At 43.5% G+C, this 11,917-nt stretch overlaps 1 protein-coding gene across 1 annotated transcript; it reads right to left on the bottom strand.

Annotated features, from left to right (window-relative positions):
- Positions 1-822: 822 nt before the first annotated feature.
- BFSP2 (beaded filament structural protein 2, phakinin) lies at positions 823-11,857 on the bottom strand (the record flags this gene model as incomplete). Its single annotated transcript, XM_009868843.1, has 6 exons — positions 823-1,043; positions 1,330-1,461; positions 3,067-3,228; positions 4,657-4,813; positions 6,339-6,421; positions 11,624-11,857. Coding segments are annotated over 6 exons (989 nt in total), but the record flags the coding sequence as incomplete, so codon positions are not given.
- Positions 11,858-11,917: the final 60 nt, after the last annotated feature.

Here is an 11,917-nt window from a genome sequence, read left to right as displayed (position 1 = left end):
GTCAATACTTTGTTCTCTGTGCACAGTGGAGGGGTAGTTCTGTCTTGGTATATTTGCACTATAAAACCAAAAGTGTTTGCTTCCTGGGAAGTGGAGGGACTACGTTCTCAATGCACCCCTCTTCAGCTATCATGAAAAATACTTGAAGGGAAAAAAAAAGTCAAACAAAAAACCTGATATTCTTTATTTTTGTTATAATTTTAACAACATGAGTAAATTGAAATCTGTAAGCAAAGCAATTACATGAGGAGGGTCTAATAAAGTTGTTCAAGCTACAACCTACTTCGATTGTTGAATCAAGCTGAATAAAGCAGGCTGCTTTGATGTGTTTTTAACTTCCATGAACATAATTGGCAGTGACATCTTTTTTGCTTTAATGGCAATGGTCTTCTGTGGGCTGGGAGTTCCATAATCAGCTGAAAGGGAGAGGAGAGGAGAGGAGAGGAAAAAAGAAAAAAGAAAAGAAAAGAAAAGAAAAGAAAAGAAAAGAAAAGAAAAGAAAAGAAAAGAAAAGAAAAGAAAAGAAAAGAAAAGAAAAGAAAAGAAAAGAAAAGAAAAGAAAAGAAAAGAAAAGAAAAGAAAAGAAAAGAAAAGAAAAGAAAAGAAAAGAAAAGAAAAGAAAAGAAAAGAAAAGAAAAGAAAAGAAAAGAAAAGAAAAGAAAAGAAAAGAAAAGAAAAGAAAAGAAAAGAAAAGAAAAGAAAAGAAAAGAAAAGAAAAGAAAAGAAAAGAAAAGAAAAGAAAAGAAAAGAAAAGAAAAGAAAAAAGATTAGTCACTAGCACAAATAGGTCCTTGTGGAACCCTTGCTTTTCAGGGCACATACCTGCTTTGTTCTCCGTCTAGAAGGCAGTGATAGGCAGCGATGTCTTTCTCCAGCTGCTGTTTGCTGGTCAGCAGATTTTCACGGTCCCGCTGCTGCTGTTCGGTTTCTACTTTAATTTCTCCCATCTCTGCCTCCAGCTTGGAAATGACAGAGCCTAGGTTTTGCAGTTCAATGTCATGCCAGTGCTTGGCGTCGTATAAAGAATTCTCCAGACCCCTCTTCTGCAAGGGCAGGACAGCAGAATTAAACCAGTCAGTTTTCATATATTCCATAGTGGACTTCATTCAGGTTTGGCCAAGATCTCTACTGAATATGCTTAATTGGAGATGTAATATTTTAAGAATTCCTTTCTTTAGATACTTTCTTTAGATATTGTATTATCATTACAAAGGTAACTGGAAACTGTGTCCACTGGAAAATGGGGTTTACTCTTAAGTTGGCATTGCAAGATGGGAATGTTTTCCTCAGAAGGTGTGTTGAATTTGCACAGAAAACCACTGTACTCACCAAGGTTCTCAAAGATTCGGTTTCAGCTTGCAAGCTCTGTATTTTGCAGGCGGTTTCATGGAACTCGGTTCTGAGGCCCTCCACCAGCTCTTCCTCCTGGGTCCGCACAGCAGCCGTCGCTTCCGCCTGCTGCTGGTGAAAGGGAGTGACTTGTCATCACAGCCTACCCAAATGATAGCTTAGTTTCCTTACGACAGTTAATATTTTCACAGTTTGAGGCAATTCTGACTTTAAGGTTGATTCTTGCATATTAAATTCCTCGGCTGAGCAATTCCACATGCTTCTTAGTGTCAAAACTATCACATTTTCTACACATTTACTAAATGGCTTATACATGTAAATCTATTTATTTTATCTACGTCAACAAAAGCTGTTCAGCATTCATACTAGAATGTTTAAAATGACCTATAAAATGAAAACATTGCTGTGATTCTTCATTTTGTAGCTATACTATAATTTTTTCTGAAGTGTTTTTACTTAGAATTTCAGAAGTATTCAGACCTTGATTTTTTACTAAGGTTTCCATGAGTCAGAGAGTAAGTTGTATCACAGAGGTCAGAAAAATAGCTTGGTAATTGAATTCAGATATTCTTATGCAATTTCAGGCTCCTGTTGCTTGTGGACTTTTATATATGCTTAGTTCAGGTTACTTGAAAACTGGTGAAGGAAAAAGTAACTTAGTAAAAATAAAATTTCTATATTTTTTAGTGAGGGCTGAGATAAAGGTTTTCAATCCAGAGCTCTGGGCTCTCTAGCAAATAAAATTCTCCAACTAAAACCTACATTTCTTCTCATTGATACTAAAGTTAAACTGTGCAAAATAGTTCCATTCCACTCTGAAAATTCATCTTGATCCTGTCCTACTTTTCTGGTTATGCATTCTTTTATTTCACAAGTAAGATAAAATTAAAAAAAAAAAATCTCGGACCATACACACTGGGGACAAAACCCTTACCATGTCATATGAGAACCTGCTCAGAACCAGAACTGATCTTTCCGGAAATCTGTGATATTCTGATGAGCCTTCCCATTAAAAAATAAAATGCCAAAACAGGAACAACTTAAAACCAGTAAGAGCTTAGTCTAAAATGGCCATTAGGCATGGGCAAGGTGTCAAATACACGATAGTGGGATCCAATGATCAGTGTCAATTTTCTCCCCAAATGATATCTCCGAGCAGCTGAAAGACCAGGTACTGAAGGTGGGACAGAAATAGGAAGCAGCAGCTGTGAGCGTGTGTTTGCACATGAGGAGATGGAACAAGCAGGACAAGCAAGTGAAGAATTAAAAGCATTACAAAGCTGCTTGAGGCTCAGCATCAGGAGAGGAGAGGGCTTTTAAAAGGAATGGCTTATTAGCATCGCTTTTCATTTCTACATTAATACCCAGTTTTCCTGCTGCTGCCAAAGGAAACGTTTTCAAGGAAAAGACCCACAAGGACTCTGTAGCTGTGTAATTAGTGTAAGCAACGTGTTTTGCCCTTCTGATTTATGGACCCCTGCAAATTGTTCACTGGAGGAAGAGTTCCAGTAAGTAGGGTAATGACTGTGGCTTATCCTGCACAGAGGTATCAACTGCCTGAGTTTGTTTTTCTCAGCCAACATTTCAGAGTGCTTAGAAGGCTCCCACAGATACCTGTGGTAATAGCAGGGCCATTTCCACTGCTGCTTAACTCCCTGCCAGATTTTGTGTTTGCTTCAAGCCCCATGGTGTTGCAGCGGGTCACAGAGCACTCACCTTGGTTCTGAGCAGGGCACCTGTCTCAGCGCGGTTCTTTTCAATGTCTCTCTCCCAGTGGATTCTGATTTTTTCCAGTATGTCATCCAGGCCACTTCCCAGGGGAACATCAAGCTCTTCCAGCTGAGATCCAGCAAGCTGCTTGTATAATACCTTCACATCCTTGAACAAAAGCAACAGACATAAAAAGGTGAACCAGACAGAGAGCCTCAAGAAAGAGCTCTTCCTGTGCCACAAACTGAGCCTCGCAGCTTGTGGGAGTCGCGTATGTGCTTTTATGCATGTGCATGTTAGATGAAGAGCACCCTCCTTCTCTGTGACAGCATTCTGTTCCTTCCTTACACAGAAGTGCTCCAAAAACCACAGCAGAGAACTACTGTGTCATTGGCATGAGCAAAAAAAGTCATGTAGAAGCATCTGGGAACTGTATATGTAAGCAGCGGCCCCTGACAGTGACAATACCGCCCAAAAATGGATGGGAATTACGTGAATTATGAACCTGCTGGAACAAAAGCCTCAAAATGTTCCCATTCCCAGTTCACAAAAGCACCAAAAGGACTTGACATGGATTTCCTAGTGGGGTCACTAGGAGAAAGAAAGGTTTGAATTAGCTCAGGGAAGTCCTTGGGACTTCACTGTGCCAGAGCATTGCTGGAGCATTTGCACAAGTTCCTTCCAGCCTTTATTCTGTGACTTGTCTCGAGCAGCTTCCCTGGCTGCTGCCACCACCAAGAGAAAACCCTCCACCCTGCAAGAGCTCCTCGCTGGCTAAATGCGGGGTGAGAAGAGCTGTGGGAAAGATGGTGTTCTTGTTTTTCCACACATGCGGGCACACAACAGCATCAGTGCCAGCTTTGCAATGCACAGAGGTTTAAAGGGGATCTCAAGTATTTCTGTCAATTTTCTGTTTTCCCTCTTATCTAAAACAACTTCCAGCTTTCTCCTGCCATGCAGTAGTGTTGAAGGCATTGACTAATTTCTGCAAAATGCCAGCCTGGGGATTAGACTCATGAAAGCAATCTCGTCTTGCCAACCCAATTCTCCCTATGCCTGCTGATGTCCCTGAAATATTGTGGCTGGAGAAATAACTCATAAGAAATATAAAGCAGGATAGCGCCTCGCTTCCTTGAGCCATCTCAATTAAAGCTGTGTCTCATTTTTGAGGCATCAGCACAATTGCTTGCTGTCCCTTGCGCAGTGTTGGTGCAGCAGGACCAGAGCTTTTTCCCTGCACACGCGTTTTCTCTTTTCATCTCTGGCTGAGAATCAGAGCCTAGAGCTGAGGTGTACACATATGTGAAGGGACAATCCCATAACCATTGGGTAGTATCTAGCAAGAAATGCTACATCTCTTTTGTGTCATATTTATGAGAGAAGGAAGAGTTAAAACTTAAATAAAAGTAGTTAGATCATGCCTCAGAGGTTAGTGTTTTAAGGGAGAAGAGAGAAATAGGAGCAGGTTTCAAGAGAGTCTCCCCACCCAGCCATGGCAGATGGAGCTTTTCAGGGCTTGCTTTGCAGTAGATGTGTGGTACCAACCGGATGAAAGAGGCAGACACGGGCTTTGCAGTGTCCCGAGTCTGGACTTACTTCTTCATGAGTCTTTGACAGCAAAGTTAGTTCTTCTTTCATGCTCTCTATCTGAGTCTCCAGATCCATTTTAGTTAAATTAGCATCATCAATCACTTTATATAGGGAATTAATTTCATCTTCCACTGCCTTTCTGAATGGCTGCTCATTTTCATACCTGCAGAGAAAATGAAAACACCCATAACCCAAACTTTAATACAGCACAGCTCAGCAAGAAAAACCTGCTTTTCTTTTTTTTTTTTTTAATGACACCATTTGTGCTAATTAGCTTGCATGTCCCAGACAGAGGCACAGAAACACCGAAGATATACTTTGCTCTCACCTTGTCTCGCTATACTTGAATTTAGCTGCCTGCAGTACCTTATCATTAACGCGAAGTGTGACAAACCAGGCCATGCTGGCAGCGTGAGCTACAGCGAGTGTCTGTCAGCCTGGCAGGATTCCTGAATAAGCATGGGGAGGCACATGGTCTCTTGCTAGATCTGGAATTTTTTTTTTTGCTTAGCTGTAAAATGCAAATAACTGCCCACAAGTCTACAGGAAAACTTTTCAGAGCGACGGTTAAAGAAGATATGTGTACTTTTACTAACAGACGAGCTGATGTAACTCTGCTCTGTGTTCCAGGATCCTAGCCCATCCTTTGGACCAAATCCCAGAGGTATCAAAATAAAGAGGAAATTTGAGTGGTCGGTTTGTCAACCAGAATTGCTGTTAAAGTTCATTTTTAAACCCTGGATGCAGTGGCAAGGAATATCCTGGCGGACAGTTACTGTTCTACAGCAGCTTCTCTTGTTCGTACGTATTAGTTTTGGGCTTTCCATTGGAAATGTGGGCAGGTTGGGTGGCCAAACTCTCTAGGTGGGAGGCTTCTGTACCCTTCTGAAAAAAGAGGTAAACTTAAGAATGTGATCAACACACTTTTTGATGTGATTAAATAAAACACCGGAGAGAGATAGAAGTTTTAAGGGATGATAAAAATCATAGGAAATAAAAATCAATTAGTTTGAAATACAGTTTGTGTGTCAGACCTCACAAAAAGCTATTTGTAAATGAATGAGTTCCATTAAGAATCAAAGCCAGAAGGATCCCATCTCCTGAGTAAAATTTAAAGATCTTCATGCACTCATGTACATGAATATTAGGCTTTGCAAACAGAAAAAAGTGAAGAAAGCAGTTTGCCAGTATTTAATATCTTCTTTTGCTGTTCGTTTCTCTCAGTAACGACAAGGAAAATCAGTGCAGCCCGTTTCTCTTTTCTTATCTAATATTTCCACACTGACATTTGTAGTGGTGCAGCTTTTGCTTTTCAGCTGCTGCAGCAGAATGGCTGTTACTTTCAAAGCCACTTGTGAGGTACTGAAAATTAAATTGCAAAATAACGTGCAAGTTTGCCTTTATAAAACGCCAACCCAAACTTGAATGAATGCTGACCTCTCAGTACAAGATCAATGCCTATATATCAAAGAATTAATAATTTTGTTAGTGCGCTTTTTTTTTCTTACAAATCCTCAAAATCTTCCAAAATAATTTTAGCATCATAATTATTTTGCTGTTACAAAACCTCTCCCAAATCAGGTGGTTGAATATTCAATCTAGAAGAAAGAGCCCATTCTACTCTCAAATTATTACTCCCCAAAAAATATTCAGAGAAAGTGGCCAGCGAGGCACCACCATTACACTACCTGTCTTTAAAATCTTCAGCACAGGCTTGAATGTTCTCGGTGTGCAGCATAAGACGAGCGTTTTCAAGGACTGCTTCACCCACCTAGAAGAGAGAGACAACAGAACTCAGGCAAGGAAGAGCTTCGGCACATCAGCTACACGCACTGTGTGTGTATCTTTAGCTTTGATTCTGAAAGTGATCCTTTAGCCTAGGGCTGTTCAAGTGACTCATTCCAGATAATTTAATAAATTAATTTTGTACATACAAATCCAAAACTCTCAGCACAAAGGCCCCGATTTGTCATCAAATCATTCATTGCTCCTAAGTGTTCATCTCCTTGTGAAACACATTTATTCTGATTGTCACAAGGGGCTGGTCACAAGGGGCAAAATTCATTATGTGCGTGAGGTGTGCTCATCGTTTAAGTCCTGCTTAAATTTTTTAGATCCGTTTAAGCAGCACTTACGCAGTTCCTTTTCTACTTCCCATATCAACAGCCCTCTTCAGGGTGGTCTTCTTCAGCAAGCCGAGGAATACTTGGTCCTCTTGCCACCTGTGATCCGTCTGCAGCTCCTTTTTCTTCTCTAGTGGGATCCTTTAAGCTCTTGCGACAGGTATGAGACCTGAGAAGCAGGCAGTCTTCAAAGATGATTACACCAAATGTGAAATGTTTTGGAAGGCTTGTGCAAATAAGACAGTGGAACGATCACGATGGCTTGGGGAGGGGGATGTTTAATGCCCAGGAGGCACTTGAGGTGTAAGCAAACCTGAAAGACTTGTGACACCAGCAACTTTTTCTGATTCAAGAGGCCTGTAGACAATGATTAAAAAGTAAAAAAAAAAGAAAAAAAAAAAGACCACTGCCTGCCCTGGGGTCAGAGGTGCACTGAGCTATGGAGGCGACGGAAGACACACTGACTTTGGTACCAGGATCAGAGAGATCATCTCTGCAACTGACTGCCTGGGGGCTCCAGCCATCCCCTGGTACATGCTGATGGTCTGGAGGAGCCGGACTGAACATTGCTTTGTTTTTTTTCAGGAGATACCTGTGGAGGTTTGCAGTTGAAACTACACCACCAGATCAATAAGAATAGCTTTTTAAGCAGGCCTGGAGAGTTCTTTAAGCAGAGATCTTTCTTTAGATTACTAAATCTGCAATTAAATGGGATTGCAAATTCCCCAGAACACTCTGTTTCCCTGAGGTGAAACAGGCTCTGCAATGTGGAAACAGCAAGGCTTCACCCAGACAAGTTATCTCAAGTATCCCAAGTGGAGCTGTCACCCTAATGTGGTCCTACCTGCTCTTTGGCCTGCTGCTCGTGGCTGGGTGGAGGTGGACATGCAAGGCTGAAACATTTCTACGTGGTAATTAACATCTGTCCTCACAAGGAGTAGCTTACTGCTCCCGATGTCTTAGGGATGCCTGGACAAACAAATATGTGGAAGCGTCTGATAAGGAGAGATCTGGAGGAACAACCTATTCCCCACACTGAGAAGTCCATAACATGTCATGAAGTTAAAAGCACTCTGTATCTTTTAAATCTCATTTCTCACCTCCTGTTTGGAGCAAAAATGGGAGGTGGCTGCAGCTAGAAGCCTGGGGCTGGAGCTCCAGTCTTGTCTGCTCCAGCTCAGGGCTTGGCTTCCAAAGGAGACATAGCTAGTGTCATTGCATGGGCTGCCCATTTGTTGTTAATAGCTCTGGGATTTCTTGGCCAATTTCAACCATTAAACCTGAGAGCGAGCCTGGAGGGTAAGACTCGGCAGTGTCTGTGTGGAAACCAGGTTTCCTGAACAATTCTCCCTGCTTTGCTCGAGCTGTGAAAGCCCTTCCGTAGGCTTTAGAAGAAGAGGCGTAAGGTTTCCATCTACTGGCTCTTTTATTTGGTTTAATTCTCCTGATAATTGACAGCTGGATGCAAACGCGCAGCCACTTTGCTGACGCACAGACTAAAATGCATGAGGCAGCAGTTTAGGAACCACCCTTCTTTGTGTCCACAGGGAACGAGAGGGCTCGCAGTGCTGCAAACACTTAGGCATTGCCTGCTCCACACTGTCCTGCCTCACAGGGCTCCTGTTGCTGGTACTTGTGTGATATTTAAATGGCCAAAGTGGGAAGCGTTATCAAAATGCAAATATTATTACAAATAATAGCTCCTTTAAATCACATATTGTGTTTGGATGCTCATCTGTGACACGCATATCCCTTTTGAACCTGAGTTTCTTTCAGGTCTTGAATTAACACTAAGTATATGTGGCACAGAACACCTTAACTAGAAGGCAGCAACAATTTTCTTCGATTTTGCTGTGATTTCCTGGATGTGAAAAAAGTCTTACAAAATCTGCACCAACGTACTGGCCCATTTAATGGGTTATGACTGGCAACAAGGAAAACAGCCAAATTCCTGGCCTTAGGTGTGGCCTGTGATAATGAATCTCATGGTTTAATTATTCACATAATGGAAAACTATCTGGCTTTTAAGTTCATTTCTGCATAAAGCAAATGATACCTCTGTGGAGAAAGATGAGAAGGTGCCTGTCTCGTCTGTCCTTCGGCACAATCTTCCTTTGGAAGACCGATGGGTCCTTTGTTTTTTTTTGCAAACCTTGACATCCTTTATATCTCAAATATTTTCTAAATAAACTGGACTGCATCAAAAAAATGCCTGGTTCTCAAAGCAGGACGTACCTCCCAAAGAAATGATCTGTAAAAGCTGCAGCATCACCTAAACTCAAGGAGGAAACCTCACGGCCATGTGTGAAGTAGTCCAAGGTCGCACCGTTGGAGTTGGCTGGGAGGACATAATTAAAATTAATTTACTGCCGTCCTCTCCATGATGGTCGACCAAACTCTGTGCCATTTTGGGGGAGTTTGTGGTGCCCTTAGATTGGCAGCAGAATGTGATTTTGCCCATTTACAGATGCTGATCATGTGCTGTGTCACGACGGAGCGTTACAGGCAACACTCGGCAGCTCTCCTGGCCCTCAGCAAATAAATTACTGGGTGCGAGTCCGAATGCGGCGATTCCTTGGGCCGCTGGTCCTGTGCATTCTCCAGGTTTAATATAAGCATTGAGTAAACGCTGACAGTAAGGCCAGGTACAAACAGAAGTACCTCTGCAGAAAAATTCTGGTGATCTTTCCCAGGCAGACACAGGAGTTGCTGCAGTGAGACTAAAGCTGGATGAGGAACTTGGTCCTCAGGGACACCACATGTCGCTCTGTCGCCCACACAGCTGTAACCGCACGGTCCCAGAGGCTGAGCTACTCTCTGCCCTCCGTAAACTTGCTGAAATTATTTAGAGAATCTGCTTTGCTCAGGTGCTGCCCTGCTCCCTTACAACCAACCTCCTCTTCTGTGGAAAAGACACATCTGATTAGAGATGGAATTCTCTGCGACAAGACCGGGATGAAGCCTGGAGTAAAAAACGAGATGAGTTTGTAATTCTGCCATGTGAATCCCTCTCCACAAGGATATCTCATTTCACTTGTTTCCTGCAAAAATCCTCCTGTTTTGTGCCCAGCCCGATTCGTGTGTGTCCACTTGGTCTGCTCAAAACCAGCTGCCCAGGAGGATCACGAGTGCTGGGACCTGGAGCGAGGGACAGGTCTGACAACTGCCATGAAACGAGTGGTTTGCCCTGAGGGACCTTCCCACTCTCTCGTTGCCACTTTTTTCCACCCATGTTTGGGAGAAATGCTGACACCCAGTCCTTGTTGCTGTCTGAAACCTGGGATGCTGGAGCACATCCTGGGAAGGGCAGGAGGGAATTGGGGCCAATTTTTCTATGATACTTGCAATACTATAAATACATAGCTTTTTTTTTTCTGATTTTATATAGGAAGAGCCCCGTACTCAAGCTAGATTTCATTATGAGCTGCTCTTACTCATAAGCAAAGGAGGCTGAGGCAAGGTGGCAGGATGGCGATATAAAGAAAGCTTAGAAGGAAAGCAATTTGGATGAAAAAATTATTACACAAGTAAGTTCATCTGCACTACAATATTGGGGTTTCATGTAACGAAAAAATCAAACAGTCCTTCCTAAAGTCCGTACGGTCCTGCTTTTCTGGTCTTAACCATAAACGGTAGGTTTTACAGGTGAGGCTTACAAAATGGGACAGCTGGTCTGGAAAACACAGGAAGGGGGCTGCAAAGCACTAACCCCCATCTCACGTCCAAGTCCCCATCTATCTCTGCGAGGGGACAGGCTCTATGTGTGGCTTTTCGTAAGCACTCAGACTGAGAGGACCCTTTGCCTTCAGCGGCTTGTCCCTTCAGGAAGCTTTGTAGGATAAGTGGCAGCAATGCCAGTCACCAGTACAAAAAGATAACAATGTCCAAAGCCAGTGCTTAGCCAGGCGTTTCTGCTGACGTGCGCTTTGTACGACAGCTTACGCCACCTGCGCTCAGGGTTCAGACGACATCTGTAGCTTCTGGGCGAAGATCTGGCCCAAAACCATAAAAATGCACCCTTTTTCCTACACCAGAGGAAAACATGCCACTGTCTCGGGGAGCTTGTCTTCCAGCCTTGCTGAAGACCTGCCAAAGGCTTTTTCACACGCTGATGCGAAGGGATGTGCACGCTGTCCGGCTCCAGCTCTTCGGGGTCTGTCCACTCCCACCACTGGGAGTTGGGAAGTCGAGACCTCGCTGCAAACAGGGAATCGGCCTGCAAAGTCTTACTGGTCTTACTGGTTTCTTGTCCACTAGGGCAATGCAAACACCATTTTGCATTCCTGTTTTTTTTCCTGGAGGACGCGCTGCCTGTGCCATCCAGAGAAGGTGGGAGTGAGGGATGGAGGGGTGGCGATGAGGGGAAGGAGTCACTTGTTTGTAGCCATGTAATTATTATTTTTAAATAAATGAAGCTTTGAAAATGTGATTAAGCAAACAAGGGAATAAAGTAAAAATCTGAATTGCTAATTAAAAAACCCCACAACGTGCTTGTAATGATATAATGTTGAGGGATAAACTAATTCAGTCCTAGCAGTTTTCCTTTAATATTTTTATGCTCATTGTAAAAATCACAGCTAAGAAAAAACAAAACTAAGGAAAAAAAAAAATCACCCGTTTTAATCATCCCAGACTATGGTGCCTCGGGATGCGTTTCGATCACCCCCATGAGCAGGATGCCTGAGGCAATCCTTCTGCCTAACAGGCATTTCCTGCAGCACTAATTATCACGAAGGCAGATTCAAAGCCCTGCGTCTAGGCCACCAAGCTTCAAAATCAGTCGGCATCCACCACCACCCTGCGGGGCTGCCACCGACTACCACGGTACCTCCATCCCTGTCCCCCCTCACCTGATGGTAAATGGCCTCCCAGTTCTCCCTCAGCGCTCCCCAGCTGCCCACGCTGGCCGCTTTCTTGTCCAGGTAGACCCTGATGTGCTCTTCCAGCTCCTGGTTCACCTGCTCGAGAGCTCGCACCTTCTCGATGTACTCCACCAAGCAGCTGTTGAGGCTCTCGTAGGAGAGACCCCTGCCCTTCTCCAGCCCCGGGGCCAGGGGCAAAGCGGTGGAAGAGCTGCGCAAGCCCTGGAGGAAAACGCTGCTGATGCCCAGGGCTCGGCGGGACACTCGGGTCCCCAGACTGCT

The sequence above is a fragment of the Apaloderma vittatum genome, unplaced genomic scaffold (genome assembly GCF_000703405.1).
Source record: "Apaloderma vittatum isolate BGI_N311 unplaced genomic scaffold, ASM70340v1 scaffold42490, whole genome shotgun sequence".
NCBI lineage: Eukaryota > Metazoa > Chordata > Aves > Trogoniformes > Trogonidae > Apaloderma > Apaloderma vittatum.
The sequence above is the reverse complement of the archived record's forward strand: the minus strand, read 5'-3'. Positions and strand labels throughout refer to the sequence as shown.